This window comes from Notothenia coriiceps, unplaced genomic scaffold, assembly GCF_000735185.1.
Source record: "Notothenia coriiceps isolate Sejong01 unplaced genomic scaffold, NC01 NC01_scaffold00035625, whole genome shotgun sequence".
Classification (NCBI taxonomy): domain Eukaryota; kingdom Metazoa; phylum Chordata; class Actinopteri; order Perciformes; family Nototheniidae; genus Notothenia; species Notothenia coriiceps.
Window position 1 is genome coordinate 1 of NW_011368326.1, and position 16,767 is coordinate 16,767.

At 41.1% G+C, this 16,767-nt stretch overlaps 1 protein-coding gene across 1 annotated transcript; it reads left to right on the forward strand.

Moving 5' to 3' along the window:
* Positions 1-811: 811 nt before the first annotated feature.
* Positions 812-16,041, forward strand: LOC104963122 (leucine-rich repeat serine/threonine-protein kinase 2-like; the record flags this gene model as incomplete). Its single annotated transcript, XM_010791684.1, has 18 exons — positions 812-966; positions 1,799-1,945; positions 2,928-3,119; positions 3,683-3,829; positions 4,062-4,174; positions 4,317-4,507; positions 5,685-5,845; positions 6,744-6,914; positions 7,422-7,522; positions 8,068-8,280; positions 8,792-8,985; positions 9,755-9,827; positions 9,946-10,136; positions 10,409-10,558; positions 11,590-11,810; positions 13,316-13,384; positions 14,524-14,656; positions 15,413-16,041. Coding segments are annotated over 17 exons (2,611 nt in total), but the record flags the coding sequence as incomplete, so codon positions are not given.
* Between the last annotated feature and the right edge of the window lie 726 nt (positions 16,042-16,767).

Sequence of the window (16,767 nt, forward strand, 5' to 3'; positions counted from 1 at the left end):
CGATGTGTTGGCTTGTGTAACCATTAGCCAAATCAGCAACCAAGGTAACCCCCCCCCCCACACACCTTATCACCTGAATCTCCTCCTAGAGCACCAATTGGCGCGTTCACACCAAGTACTTTTCCCAGGAACTCTTTAATTCCTGAACTATTTAGTAGATCGCGTTCACACCGGAATAAGTTCCCTGAGGGGAGATTAGGCAAATGAAGCCGCTGACGTCACTTCTTCTTCTTCTGCTTTGGGTTTACTGGCAGGCCGCAAACAACTTCACGGCATATACTGCCACCCGAAGTCCCGGAGTCTTCGGGTGGCAGTTAGCCTCTTTCCGTTGGTGCGCTGGGCTAATGCTAATAATGCTAATGCCAGCAAATAAAATGGGGTCTTCACAAAACTTTTCTGAGTTTTATGGGGCGTGGTTTGCAATTCGCCCAGCCAATCATAAATTGGAACCTTTTCTTCTCCAGGAAAGTACCACCTCTCTAGCAGGGACTGAAAAGGGGGGATAAGGTTCCCGAAAAAAAGTTCTAGTTCCAGATCTTTTTGGTGTGAACGCAAAATCCCAGGAACTATCGGAACTATTCCTGGGAAAAGTACTCCGGTGTGAAAGCGCCTTGTGTTATTTTTAACAGACAGAGAATCAGCACTTTTGAAACAGGGCTGAAACAGAGGGGATTATGGGTAATGCTGCAATGATCTGTTTGGTGTTTGGAGCCAAACACTTCAGAGACATGTTTTGTATATTTCTGAGACCTATAATGTATTGATGAAAAACAGTATCATAGGGGACCTTTAACTCTTTCTTCCGTTCCAGTTTGTCCAAACACAGGCCGGTGATCGAGCTGCCTCACTGTGAGAACTCGGAGGTGATCGTGCGTCTGTACGAGATGCCGTACTTCCCCATGGACTTCTGGGCGCGTCAGATCAGCCGCCTGCTGGAGGTCTCCTCCTTCCTGCTCTGTGGAAGAGGTGAGTTACACTACAGTACGCACAGTCACTCTTTCATACATGGTACTATACTGTAGTTTAGAGATATGTTGATCAACAGTAATATAATCGGCAACTTTTTCGATAATCTGAAATGTAGATAACCCAATTTGTGTTTTTTGAGACTGAAGGGGATGTTGCATTGTTTTTGTTGCTTTCGTTGCAGTTTTATATATATCTTATAATGTAATTTAGGTGAACTTTCTGTTTCATTTGTATGCTTTTATTTTGAAGTCGAGTTAACGCGGCTGACAGGAAGTGGTTGAAGCTTTTGAAAACAACGTGACGGAGAAAGTAATATCGCTTCTATGTAACGGCGGAGAAAGAGAAGAACGGTCGGACTGTATATGTAAATGTTGGCACCCCCCGAAGAGGCTCAAGCTCTTACGTTGGGTCTGGAGTTACAAATAAATTCTAATTCATCAGTAAAGTAAAGCCTACGACCATTATTCGGAGGGAAATGCTACATGATACGATATGTAAATTTTTCATGGAAAGATTGTAGGAAATGTAGTTTTCGTCTTTCAAATATCCAAATTCTCTACTTTACAATTTTTCATATGATATAAGGGCTGCATGGCATGATATGATATACTGAAATGTTGATATTGCGCAAGCCTATTATACATTTCTTTTTAATTACTTGTGTAGCTTTATGTCTTAAGAAAACTGAATTTGATTGAGTTTGGACTGGCAAAACTTGTTTTAATAGAAACTGAGATGATGATTTTTCCCTTTGACCTGACATTTAAAACACCATCTTTAAACTATGATAGAGAATAATGAATGAATGTTCATGCTGTGTGTTCTCCAGGTAAAGTGGTGCGGCCCAACCGGATCTACTGGAGGAGAGGAGTGTACCTGAGCTGGTCTCCGGAGGCGTACTGTCTGCTGGAGGCCGCCTCGCTGGAGGAGAACCCCTCCAGCTTCGTCAGGATCACTGTGCCCTCCTCACGAAAAGGTGCCAATGTTTTTATTTTTACCTTATATTTCATCATCTTGTATAAATTTGGCAATATCATAAATTTAAAAAAACAACATGTTTGTATTATTGAAGTGGCTTTTTAAAATTATTTTGTATTTATTTATGTTTTTCTTCAGGTTAAAAAAACGGTTTTGAGGCAAACCATTTTATACTGTATGTAAAAAAATTAGACTAGATTTCTATTTTGAAGACGTCTTGTATGGAATACAATTCAATAAATAAAAAGTAAAAAAAGGGATGTAAAATATCTCTTATCTTATAAATCGGTTGTCTTGATTAAAATGTATATAAAATAAATCACAGAGGCACTGCAGTGTTTCCAGTGTTGTCTAAAAGGGCCCAAACACATAAATATGCAAATCATCTCAAAATCACACAAAACTTCAGGGACAAAACGTTCAATCGCTATTCACACCTAAAGATAAAGCTCAATAAAATACACCTTTTTTAATAAATCGTTACTTTCAAAGTCAATTCCTGAATGTTTTCAGTTGTTAATGACCAATTAAGAAAATAAGACCACTAAACGAACAAGCTTCCATCCATGCTTTTATCTTTTGAGTACACTTAATATCTATCTTGTGTGTATGGACATTATGTGTATATGTATATATTTCAATCAACAGGTAAAGCAGATTCATAATAATAATAATAACAATAATAATGATAATTATTGCAGATTATAGATTATAAATAAATCATTTAGGGACAAGGGGGTGAGATTAAATAAATTATACTTCTTCTCACTCCTTTTCGAACACTAAATGTGGGACTGTTTATGTTGCTAAGGCTGTTGTTGTTGTAAATGGCATTTTTTGTTTTGATTTCTCTTACATGACTATGCACTGCAAAACATTTCTTGTTTTGCAATTATTTATTTTACTTGTTCGAAATGAAATGTATCAATCAATCAATCAATCAATCTTTCTAAAATGGTTGACTGTCCCCCCCCCCTCAGGCCGGGTGCTGCTGGGTCAGGTCGTGGACCACGTGGACTCGCTGCTGGAGGAGTGGTTCCCCGGCCTGCTGAACACGGACGTGCACGGCAGCGGAGAAGCTCTCCTGAAGAAGTGGGCGCTCTACAGCTTCCAGGACGGGCAGGAGAGGAGCCGGATCCTGCTGGAGGACCTCTTCACCAAGTGTGAAAATGGTACATAAATCACACTTAAATACAACAACTGTTTTTGTCGGTGAGAATTATGGCTGCCACAATATCTGATTTCCTTTACATTATTAACGTATTATACAAGCCAAATAAGTTTCAGAAAGTAAGCTTCCTATAGCTATGATCGCACTACTATAGTAGAACAAATCAATAAATCTATCGGTCAAATTCATCTTTAGCTTTGTTTAGTTTTACTGTTTGTTTTGTCTACTTTTTTTGGCAAATGCATTCTGAAAAACTCAAGTGTGTGTTGGGGAGGGAGGGAGACGAAGCAAGAATGGAAAATAATTTAATAATTGAAGATTATTTTTTCAATATACACAGTTTTCTATTATCAACATGCTATTAATTTTCATTTATTAAAAATATTAGTTATTGTCAATCCCCGTAAAACTTTTCGCCTCTTGCATGAATTCAACAATTCGTTTTTTAATCCATAAAAGTCAGTTTTAACCTCAACGTTTTTGTTTTCTAAATGTGCTCAGAAGCGCCTCATCTTCCTACCTTAAAATCTAAAATGTTGGCTATTATTATTTGATCAAATATAGATTTCCTGCTGGTGAACCCGAAGGACCCGAGCTTCAAACTCCCCATCTCTCAGATCGCTCCGGACCTGGTGCTGAGCGACCAGCCGGCGGGGACCATGCTGGACAGCGAGGAGCTGGAGGTGGACATGGTTAAAGAAAACCGTCTGGGTAAGTCATTTCTTCACACATATACGCAAACATTTCCTAAATTGGAATCAATAAAGTACATCTTATCTTATCGACATTCTTACATATCATTAAAACCTAAAAGCTTTGATAAAAGGTACAACACAAGGAGCTTTATTATTTTCTCTTTTGTGGCTTTTTTTGGTCAAAACACATACTCATTTCTAAAGTGTTTAAAAGGGATGTGTAAATATATGATGTTTGTCCTCTACAGGGGACGGGGGCTTCGGGACTGTCTATCGAGGCGTCTACAAAAATGAAGAAGTCGCCGTGAAAATATTCAACAAGCATGCGTCTGAGTTTTACACCTACAGACTCCTCAGACAGGTACCGCTGATCATTTAACCTCCAAACAGTCCAACGTGACGATTGCCGGAAGTGCTCAACAAATACAAATAAAAGTGACGTAAACAAATAATATGTGTTTTGGACAGTACAATGACTCAATTCTTTCTCCGCTGGCCTCCAGGAGTTGGCGGTGTTGGGCCGCCTCCACCACCCCAGCCTGGTGGCTCTGCTGGGGGCCGGCTGCTCCCCTCAGGTCCTGGTGATGGAGCTGGCTCTCAGAGGCTCTCTGGACTCCCTCTTTGAGCACGAGCACGGCAGCCTGAACAGGAAGCTGCAGCACAGGATCGCCCTGCAGGTGGCCGACGGACTCAGGTACGGAGTGAGGGGTGAACAAGAGCCGTACTTTTCCCACTTTAGTTCCGATATAGTTCCGAAATGTCGCGTTCACACCAAAAAGAGCCGGAACTAAAATTAGTTCATGAGAACCTTTTTACCCCCTTTTCCGTCCAGGGACTCTCATGCGGCTCTCTTGTGAGAAAAGAGCTATATTTCTGATTGGCTGGGCGGATTGCAAACCACGCCCCGTAAAACTCAAAAAAAGTGTTGTGAAGCCACCATTTTATTAGCATTATTAGCATTAGCCCAGCGCAGAAACGCAGAGAGACTAACTTATGGCAACACAAAATAAAACATGGGAGCGGTGGAGATGAGGAGGTGTCGGCGTTCTGGCGATTTACTCTGAAGGCTTCAGTAGAAGCTGCTGGGAGTCCCAGCACCCCAACGGCCGGGGATTTTGGGCGGCAGTATACGCCGTGAAGTTGTTTGCGGCCTGCCAGTAAACCCAAAGCAGCAGAAGAAGAAGAAGTGACGTCAGCGGCTTCATTTGCTTAATCCACCCCCAGGGACTTATTCCGGTGTGAACGCGATCTGTACGTACCGGTGAGAACTTAGTTCATCAGAACTAAAAAGTTCTGATGAACTAAGTTCTCATGAACCTTTGTGGGAAAAGTACTGCGGTGTGAATGCGCCTAAAGAGAGCATTGGTCAGCAAATGATTAAAGGGTGTGCAATTGAACCATAACCACTAGCTTTAGGATCTTTGTTGCATGTCAAACCACTTTATGTATCTGTCTCTTTCTTCTCTCTCCCATTTTACTGCAATCTGACAAATAAATAACAGACATTTATTTTTGGGAATTATGGCATTTAATTGCTTTTCTTGTTTTGGCTTGTTTAGTCTATTTTCTTGACAATATTTGGAAGTATTGGAAATGTTGTTGTTTATTTCCTCGAAACATGTTGACTGATAAAAGTCTTGTGAAGATCAAATAACAATATCGTACATTACAGTATCATTTTGGATGTAGGCTAAGTGCAAAGATGCTATAATTTCTCATATGTTTTTTGATAAAATCATCAACCAAAATGTACTGAATGGAATACCATACGGATCTTCAGAATCAGGTTCAACACTTATAAAACTATAGTGTCGAAAATGCAAAAAATATGACATAGAATCCACGTTGTCCCTTCCTTTCTGTGTGACCAGGTACCTCCACTCAGCCATGATCATCTACCGGGACCTGAAGCCGCACAACGTCCTCCTCTTCAACCTGAAGACGGACTCGGAGATCATCGCCAAGATCACAGACTTCGGCATCGCTCAGTACTGCTGCGCCATGGGGGTGAGGAGCTCCGAGGGAACGCCAGGTGAAACTCTCCACTTTCTTATTACTTTCACACTCTTTTTTAAACACTTTATTTAACACAATAACAGGAGAAGATGCAGGTGCTATATAAAAAAGAAATACAAAAAAGATTGTAGCGGCGATCGCTCATCGAAAAAGGCCACTCATGGAGGTTAGCAGTCAGAGTTCCCAACGCGTGTTGTTGTTAAGGATGAGGTCCACCATGATGTCATTTGAAATGCTTTATTTACTTGTCCACGGTTAAAATGTTCTTTTAAGACTCACGTATCTAAAGTATTTTTTAAAACATAACGATCACGCACACGCTCAAACACAAACAATCGCGGTCAACACGGTGGAAAAGCGTGTGGCTTCCTCTCTAACCTTTCGTCCCAGCTGATCACCCGTGCCCACATATATAGGTTAATTACCTCCCGTGATCCCAGGTGCGCAGATCGGATGATGACGCGTTCACACACACATAGACAAACCCCCTGCACAACCCAAAGCAAATTGGCTCCAACAAAGATGATAACATTAAAAAGAGAATTATGCTGTAGTAATAGCAATGACACAAAAAAGATAGAAATACACAATGAGGATCTGCAATTACAGTTTATTTATTTGTATTTATTCATTTATTTAACAGGGACAGTGCACATCAATTAACATTTCTGTAAATGTGCCAGTTAGCCAAGAGTCTATTTTTCATCTGTAGTCCCTGGACAGATTTTGTAAGTCAACCTTAAAGCAAGTAACAAGTAAATACAATCAAATAAAAACATGCAACATACATTACTGGAATACTAAAAAACAGAACATGATAAAACACAGGCAGTGCAGACAGACACTGGGTTGTAAGTTCACGGGCAGTATCACTTTGTTGCTTATTCAAATGGATTGCTCTCTATATCTCGCAGGCTTCAGAGCTCCAGAGATCGCCCGAGGGAACGTGATCTACAACCAGCAGGCGGACGTGTTCTCGTTCGGCCTGCTGCTCTACGACCTGCTGACCTGTGGGGAGCGCATCTCTGACGGCATGAAGTTCCCCAGCGAGTTCGACGAGGTCGCCGTGCAGGGGAAACTGCCAGGTAATCATAACTTAGATTTATATAGCGCTTTTCAGGGGACCCAAGGTCGCTTTGCAGAAAAAAAAAAACAACAAGAATCAGTCAGACAAACAGTCAGACAAACATAACAACAAATAAACTGGGGGCTGAAGGCCTTGGCAAATAGATGGGACTCGAGCGCCCTTTTTGCTATTTTTGTTCTTATTTTTTATGTTATTCTAGTGTTCTTAAAATAGTTCTCACATTTTTTTTTTTACTTGTATGTATGCACCACGACACCAAGTCAAATCCCTCGTACGTGTCCACCTACCTGCTAATAAACCAGTTTCTGATTCTTTTAAAGGCGTCATCATTAAAGACTGATATCAGCTATTACTCCCTGTTAGTGCCTTTATAACATGTCACCTTTAAATGTACTCATACTTTAAGAAATGTCGTCCTTTTTTAAACGTGGTTTAATGAACTTGAACGCAGAATCCCCCTCAACATATACCCGAGTGACCTTTGACTCTCCCGTCCCGTCCACAGACCCAGTGAAACAATACGGCTGCTCCCCCTGGCCGGGCCTCCAGGAGCTGATGAAGGACTGTTTGAGGGAAAGTCCTCAGGCTCGACCCACTTCTGCTCAGGTGTGAAATGGGACCTTAGTAAAGTACAGACACGTTTATCTAGAGCGCCCCCTGGTGGTGTGATCAACAACGTTACACTGCTGCAACCAACAATGCACTTCTTAGCAGCTTCACATTAGGAGTTAGCATAACAAGGGCTACCTCCACAAAAAGCCTTTTCCTTTGGATTTTGGAATATTTCAGAAATTAAGCTCTGTGGCAAACACACATTTATGATATTTACACGCTGTGTTCAGCAAGATAATCTCCATATATTGACACCACTTATTCTTTTTGAAGCGTAAATGCAATCACAAGAAGTACAAACGCTTTAAATAAACGTAATCATGGTCAAATTACGTCACATCACCATCGCTAAGCTAAAGGCGGCTAATGTTCGACGTTATGACGTTTTTAGTTACTTTTTAGCAAGTGGGGTATTCTTTCAGGCTTAAAGAAACCATTCACTTTGATACGAGGGAACCCAGAAGTGATATGAAATGGCGACTCATTTCCAGGTTTAGGACAAAACTAATGATGTGTGTCCTCCTCTGTGGCGTGTGCAGGTGTTTGATCGGCTGAATTCGGGCCAGATGTTGTGCCTGATGAGGGAGCTGGTGGTCCCCCGTGCGTTCAACACTGAGTGCTTCACGGTGAGCTCTGGCAGCGGGGACGGACCCTCCATCAGACACACAGCCTGGGTGGGGGGGGGCAGCAGCACCCAGAGGAGGGGCTTCATCACAGCCGTGGACCTGGACACCAACGCAGTCTCTACACAGGTACCAACAGCGCTAATGCACCCTAATTATTAGCTACAGATTGGTGCAGTGATGACGTATTTTTGTAGGTCAACCCTGAAGTAAGCTGCTCATGGATTCCCTCGACAAAAAAGCAACGAGATTTCTCCATAGGATTTTGGAATATTGTAAAAAAAAACAAGATCTGTGGAAAACGGACCTGTTTGATAAATGCACGTTTTGTTCAGCCGGACTTTTGTAAGTTTCGAATCATAAATCTAATCAATAGATTTATGATCGATAGATTTAAGATTCGATAAATATGTGGAGAAACTTTATTTATATAGCACCTTTCATGCTTGACGAAGTGCTTTATAGAGTATGACAAAGAATGACACTAACAAAGGAGGAACATTATTCAAGAACGGGGTAGAAACCAACAGAAAGAGTTATATCACTGAACCATAAAACATGAACAGTGATACTACAATACAATTACAATCGCCCCCAAATTACAAACCAAATTAATCATTTACTTCTCTTCCTCCTGCAGGACATCGACACCAGTCCTGTCTTGTGTGTCGTGACCGTCCAAATCCCAACGGAGGCCTGTGATTGGCTGGTGGCTGGCACCCAATCAGGGTACTTGGTGTGTATCAGCACTGAGGACCTGTCGAAATGGCACTACCTGCAGAGTGTCACTGACGCCGTCACCTCGCTCTACTTCCACGTGCACCCTCGTCGAGCGTAAGATATTATATTTGATGTGTGATGATACTTCTCGTGTAACAAATGGATGTATTGGTCTGACTTAAACAAATGAGGGGGGGGTCATTAAAATATAAGTTTCAAGATGGGAGAAACATGAACATCCATTGCACATTTTAGGACATATTCATTGTAATGCTTGGTTAGAAGGCGTATTGGATCTAGCATGGCTGCTTCAGGGTATTTTACATTTTAGGGTCTGCTAAATATTTAGGGAATCATCCTCAGAGGTTTATGAAAATGTAATTCATCTTTCCAAAAAGTACAATTAACTGACCAATTGTCTGAATGCCAACACTGTCATCACTTTTGGCATCTTGGTATATGGCTGTTTATGATCTCTAGTGAATTCAATTAACAAAAGATATGTGAGATTAAACAGTCTTAAGCATTTTCATTTACAAAATACAGTTTTGCTCATTTGATTTCGGGTTATTTCGAGTTCTGAAACCATGTTGATTAAATTCTTCCTACTGTTACTAATGTTGTCATCTTAAAAGTTAAATAAGGTCATGATGCTGAGTTTCAATAAGTGACTTTAGAAGCCAAGCTATCTGTTGACTTATGGACTCACTGGAAGACACACACACTCACACTCACACACATACACTCACTCACTCACTCACTCACTCACTCACTCACTCACTCACTCACTCACTCACTCACGCAGTCACACACACACCCCTCACTCTAAGCCCCGCCCCTCAATCTCAGGTAGATTTATTATGTTTTTTGTATAATTCTTCAGCCAAAGAAAGAATTACCTGCTGGTTGGGACCGCCAATGGAGTCCTTACCATCTATGAGGACTCTGTACTAAAGGTACGTGTTAGATAATGAATGGAAGATCAAGTTTTTGTTCTTAAAATCTAACATGTACCAAACTGTATTCCTCACCTTCTTGTGACCTCCCCTCTCTCCTCTCCTCCCCCCCCTGCAGCAGAAGAGCGGGCAGCCGGTGAAGTCGCTCACCGTGGGCAGTGGCAGCACGCCGCTCGTGTGTCTGGGTCAGTCCGTGTATTCTCTGGACAGCAGGTGTGTGTGGGCCGGCTGCGGGATGAGGGTCCTCTCGTTCACCGCCGACTACGACGTCTGCAGGAGCTTCGACACCAGACCCAACCTCATCTTTCAGTGAGTCCATAAGTCACCGGATAGCGTGGGGTCTATAGTCGCTTAATTGAAACTCAGGAAATCATTTGCGACAGGAATGCGTTAACGTTTGATCACAAGAAATGAAATGTGTCTGTTAGATAAAGGACCAAAAGAAATGCCCAACACAAATCAAATTCTTTCTAACAAATGTTTTTGAGAAAAATAGGGAAATATTGAGGAAGAAGAAAGATATTCTAGAATGAGATCGAGTTTGAAGTTTAACTCTGTCCTCATGTTGTTGTATCCTTCAGGCAGCAGCGGTCGCTGGCCGGTGAAGCGTGTGTGTCTCGGATGGTTGTGGATAAATATGTGTACCTGAGCAAAGGGACGCCTGTGGTCGAGGTTTGGGACAAACGCAGCGAGAGGATGGTGGACTCCATCGACTGCGCTCAGATCATCAGGTAGATATCTCTTTATTGAACTATCAGAGCCGCCGCTTGCGGACTTGCAAGGCAGGCAACCCCAAACAAGGTAGATTAAGAAGGTCCACAGCAACGACAACATGAAACACCCTTTCATTTACTGCAACGACATGTCGGGAAACCCCCTCAAGGCGGCCCCATGCGTAGTGCGCCTTACAATGCTGCTTCTTAACTTAAGTTTCGTTGCCTTGCTCCGCTCTCAGCTGTGCGTGGTGATGAAAAGCTGGTTCGAGGGGCCCCCAGTGAATGTTTGCCTAGGGCCCCCACAGACTCTAGAACCTGCACTGTCTGTGCTGGGTTTGTTTTGAGTGTGTCTGGAAAGCCAAACAGGCATATGAGACCCATCCTGGTTAAATAAAGGTAAAATAAAAACAATTAAATATATCATTATAACACACATAGCACCATGTGTAACATGTTATACACAGAAAACTAAATGGTGATTTTTGGATAATCCAGAAACACTTTTTCTGATTTAAAATGCCCGTCCATGGTCTTTAAATCACATAGAATTCAACAACAAGACAGTAAAGACACAAGAACACAAGACTAAATACTGTATTAATATATAAACATGTGGATACGGTAAACAGATGTGTTTGCAATATGCTTATTTATATAAATAGTTATCCACGCAATAACCCGTATTTAATTTGGTCTTAATTTACATTTATTTCACATTCTGTTCTTGTACATATCATATTCTATTCTATACATGTATATGGACTTTTTGTACTACTTTTTATTTTGTATTTTTATATTATTATGTTGGAGGAGCTCAGGTCAGAAGAATTTCATTGCCATTTCTACACTGTAGCTTTGAGCATATCACGATAACACCTTTGAATTGAATTGAGATGTAGAAATGAACCGTGTGTTATAAACATACAGCTTGTGAGTGGTGACACTTCACAGACCTCAGGATTTACAGTTTGATGTCCTGTGGGATGTCAGTCTGGAGGTCTTGTGTGTGTGACTGCAGCTGTGTCCCCCCCCCCCCTTCCCTGTAGAGATGACTCCGGCTGTAAGAAGGCCAGCGAGGTGGACCCCGCCCCTAATGTGGCCCCCCCCTGGGCCCAGGTGAAGGCCCTGCTGGTGCAGAGCGCTGCGACCCTGTGGATCGGCACCCGGGGGGGGCACCTGCTGCTGCTGGAGCTCTGCAAACACCAGCCTCTGCAGGTGGTGGGGCCCTGCTGCGCCTCCATCCGCTGCATCAGCTCCGCTCTCATAGGTGGGGACAACTCTCATTTATAAACTTAACACACAAAGTAAGGACATTTGTGTTTGGTAGATTCTTTCTTTGTTGCTTCTTGGCATACATACCCACATAGAAGCATTGTTACAACAAGGAAATCCTCTACCACACACAAATGTCCTTACTTTTTGTGTTAAGTTTATATATATATATTTCATTATGCATGCTTTTAGTAATATTTTCATGTGATGACAGCATGCATGGACACTGTTGCACATTTTGTATCATGATGTCTGTGTGAGGAGAACACAAACTGGAGGATGTTTATTGACAGACATCTCATACTTACATACTTCTACTACTACTACTACTTGAACTACTACTACTACTACTACTACTACTACTACTACTACTACTACTGCTACTACTACTAACTACTACTACTACTGCTACTACTACTAACTACTACTACTACTACTACTACTACTAGTACTACTACTGCTACTACTACTACTACTACTACTACTAGTACTACTACTGCTACTACTACTACTAGTACTACTGCTACTACTACTAACTACTACTACTACTACTACTACTACTACTACTACTACTACTTGAACTACTACTACTAACTACTACTACTACTACTACTACTAGTACTAGTACTACTACTACTACTACTACTAGTACTACTACTAACTACTACTACTACTACTACAACTACTACTACTACTACTACTACTACTACTACTACTTTTACTACAACAAATGATAATAATAATTCAAATAAATAAATAATTATAATACATTTTATCTGTTCAGTGCTTTTAAGGTAAATAAACAACACACTTAAAAGAGATTTGAGATGTACTTTATTTATCCCAAATAGGTATTTCTTTTGTGGGATTAGCATGGTAACAGGAATTACACATGAGTTTAAAATAGAATACAAAATTGAAAATAGAATAAAATTAATAGAAATCTTTAAACAGCTCCCTCTACGGGTTAGGAGTCCACAGTGAAAGTAGTTATATAACATTATGTTAATTTGGAGGGATTTAGCTAATTCAATACAACCCTAACCCTAATTTGCCTAATTAGCATAAATGTTAATGTTTATATGAGATGGTGATAATCTCAGACGCCTCAGAATAAATGTTTCCTGCACATACTCAGTCATTTTATTTGCATGTTTTCCACAGCTTCAAGATGAACTTTGTCTATTTAACACTTTCTACTTTCTACTGGGTTTATAAATAAACAGCACAGTATTTAGGCCAAGAATAAATTAAAGTTACATAAATCCAAAGCAAAAACACTTGAAATAAAAAGAAAAAAAAGGTAAGGAAGCTGAATGATTATAGAAAACATCAAACACTGCCAACTGCTTTCCATCACAGTGAGTCTGTCTGGGTTGTTGGGTGAACCAGCCTGCTGCTCACAGCTTGACTGTTTATTATATTCAACATGTTTTCCAAAGCCTTTCTGTCAAGCCTCTGTCTTTCAAGAGTGACTAAAGATCATTTCCTCCGGAACAGAAACACTAAACTGGAAGAACGTGGTGCTGGTTCTGGGCAGAAAACTCCCACAGGACACAAATCAGTTCGGTGAGTGTGATGGTGGTTATTGTTTGTGCCACACGCTGATGAAAACAGCCGTCTCGCTGTGTGAGTTTCTCTAAAGTGTGTGTGTGTGTGTGTGTACGGCAACACACGGCAACACAGAGCAACACAGAGCAACACACAGCAACACACAGCAACACACAGCAACACACAGCAACACACAGCAACACACAGCAACACAGAGCAACACACAGCAACACACAGCAACACACAGCAACACACAGCAACACAGAGCAACACACAGCAACACACAGCAACACAGAGCAACACACAGCAACACACAGCAACACAGAGCAACACAGAGCAACACACAGCAACACAGAGCAACACACAGCAACACACAGCAACACAGAGCAACACACAGCAACACACAGCAACACAGAGCAACACACAGCACAAATTGAATCTACAGGACATACCAGACATGCCTATTCAACACACAGCAACACACAGCAACACAGAGCAACACACAGCAACACACAGCAACACACAGCAACACAGTGCAACACACAGCAACACACAGCAACACAGAGCAACACAGAGCAACACACAGCAACACAGAGCAACACAGAGCAACACACAGCAACACACAGCAACACACAGCAACACACAGCAACACACAGCAACACAGAGCAACACAGAGCAACACACAGCAACACAGAGCAACATACAGCAACACACAGCAACACACAGCAACACACAGCAACACAGAGCAACACACAGCAACACANAGGACATACCAGACATGCCTATTACATGTTCTTTATTTCCTTAGATAGCGTATTTGCTAGAAAGACTGGAAATACTATGCTAATTGAATAAATTGATTAGTAAAGGAATTTTTTAACTCCGTTCCCTCTGTGTGTGTGTGTGTGTGTGTGTGTGTGTGTGTGTGTGTGTGTGTGTGTGTGTGTGTGTGTCNAGGACATACCAGACATGCCTATTACATGTTCTTTATTTCCTTAGATAGCATATTTGCTAGAAAGACTGGAAATACTATGCTAATTGAATAAATGGATTAGTAAAGGAATTTTTTAACTCCGTCCCCTCTTTCTGTGTGTGTGTGTGTGTGTGTGTGTGTGTGTGTGTGTGTGTGTGTGTGTGTGTGTGTGTGTGTCACACAGACGAGTCGGTGCTGATGGTGTGGAACAGCACGCTGCCGATGGAGGTCAAAGACCTGACGAAACACTGCGAGAAACGAGAGCAGATCGCCGCCAAAATGAGACAGCAGCTACCCGGTGACTGACCCACACGCTGGTACGTGTTTCCTATTTCAGCATTTTATTTCTTTAAATTAATTTAGCATGCTTTTGCTACATAGTGAGATTCAGTAAAGTTTGTAATGCTATAAGTAAGTTGCCAGAAAAAGAAATACACTTACATACTTTGCAGTAATACAAATACTGTAATAATATATACATATGTGGGGATAAAAGCTCCATCATGACTGAGCCCACAGGTTGAATGTATTGTATACATTTCCACCTGGTGCTACACGCGATATGAAGTAAAGTGTGTATTATATTATAAGTAAGTTGGCAGGAAAAGAAAAAATATATATATTGTACAGTTGAATACAAACTTTGAACATATCTGAATATGTGGATATGAGCTCAATGATGACTACAGGTTTGAATGCATGTATTTATTTCCATTATGTAGTTTAGTTGTTTTAATTGTACTTTGCAAACATATGCCACATGGTGCTACATATCCACATTCATTTTTAATTTTTTAATATATGTTTAAGAAAGAATAGGATAAGACAACATGTAATACTGAGCCCACAGGTTTGTATACACAGTATGTATTTAATTCACATTTTGTCATTTTATAATTTGAATATGTTTTTTAATTAATTTTTTTATATTGCATACATTTATCTACATATGATTATCTCGTTAACTGTGTGATATTATGAAGGAGAACATACTTGTACCTTATGTTAACACTCTTACTAGTAGTTGTTGTAACCGTGATGGTGGTAATAATTATACCAATGATGTTTTTCAGAGCCTTCGTGGAAAGGGATCCTCTCTGCAGTGGAGCGATGTGTGAGCAGCTCACATTAAAGGATGTTTACCTCAGTTTCTGACAGCCATACTGACTATCAAGTGCACTGACCCAGAGCTAATGAAGGAGAGCACAATGCAATGAACCACTCTGAAAGAAAAGCCATTCAAGTAATCAATATTTGTTGTTTTTGAAGATGCACTTATTTGCCGTGTTTCACCAGACATCTTTTTGTGATTAGTAAAGAGACATGTTTCTAAAAGGGACACAGATGGTCGGGTTGCGTTGTTATCAGCAGCGCAGATGTTCAGGAAGACCCCCTGCTCCTGAGAAGAAGTGTTTGTTTACCTGTTGTATGATTTAAAAAAAAAACTGGAAAGAAAGCCAAAGAAAATAGCCTTTTAAAAAAGTGTATATTTGATTATTTATTTGCACGTGTGTGTGTTTACCACTTCTCATATGCTGCCGACTTTCTACAAAGCTTTTATGTCATTTGAGTTACATTTTGTGAAGTCAACAATACGTAAATGCTATTTTATTTACTGGGATTGTGCTGTTTTTATTTTCAGAGCAAGAAGGACGTGAGTGTGTGTAAACATTGTATTGGTTATTCCTCTTTTTATAAAAGTAAAAATACTTAAAGGTCTCATGTCATGGCCATTTCTACTGATCATAATTCCATTGTTGAGAATGTACAATATATTCAAATTGATCAATTTTCCAAACTCACGTTGGTTTCTCATACAGCATCTCTGTATAGTATGTGTATTCACTCTCTGTCCTAAACGGCTTGTTGGAGCTCCTCCCCCCCTGTGAGCCCAGTGTGCTCTGATTGGTCGGGACGTTGCGAGGCTTGCTGCTGCGAGGAGCGGACAGGTTTCCGGGTCGGCGATACAGAGAGACACAGTGAAACTCATCCTGAGCACACACAAACTCTCACAGCCGAAGTAAAAACAATAAGTGTGGCTTGATATTGAGTAAGAAAAAGGTTTCTAACGCTGTGAGAATGGGTCTGCAGAGAGAATTTCTCCGCCATCCCAACTCGTCTATTACCAGCGTTCAGGGAGCTCTATGCAAGTCAATGGGACTCCCTGTTAGTTAGCCAAGGGATCCTGGTGTGTGAGGTGCTCCGCTGATTGGTCCATTTGGGCCAATCCGGTCATTTGTTGTTGATTGGGGTGTTCACACGTCACAGAACCCAGGAAGCAAACAATGGAAAAAGAGAAATGTCCAACGAGGCGTTCTGAGGCAGCACAGACAGGTCTTTCCTGTGTTAGAGTTTTACTCGCTACAGGGTGTACTTTGAGGGTTTTGATTTCTTTTGAACACATATTTCTGATATTATAATACTTCTT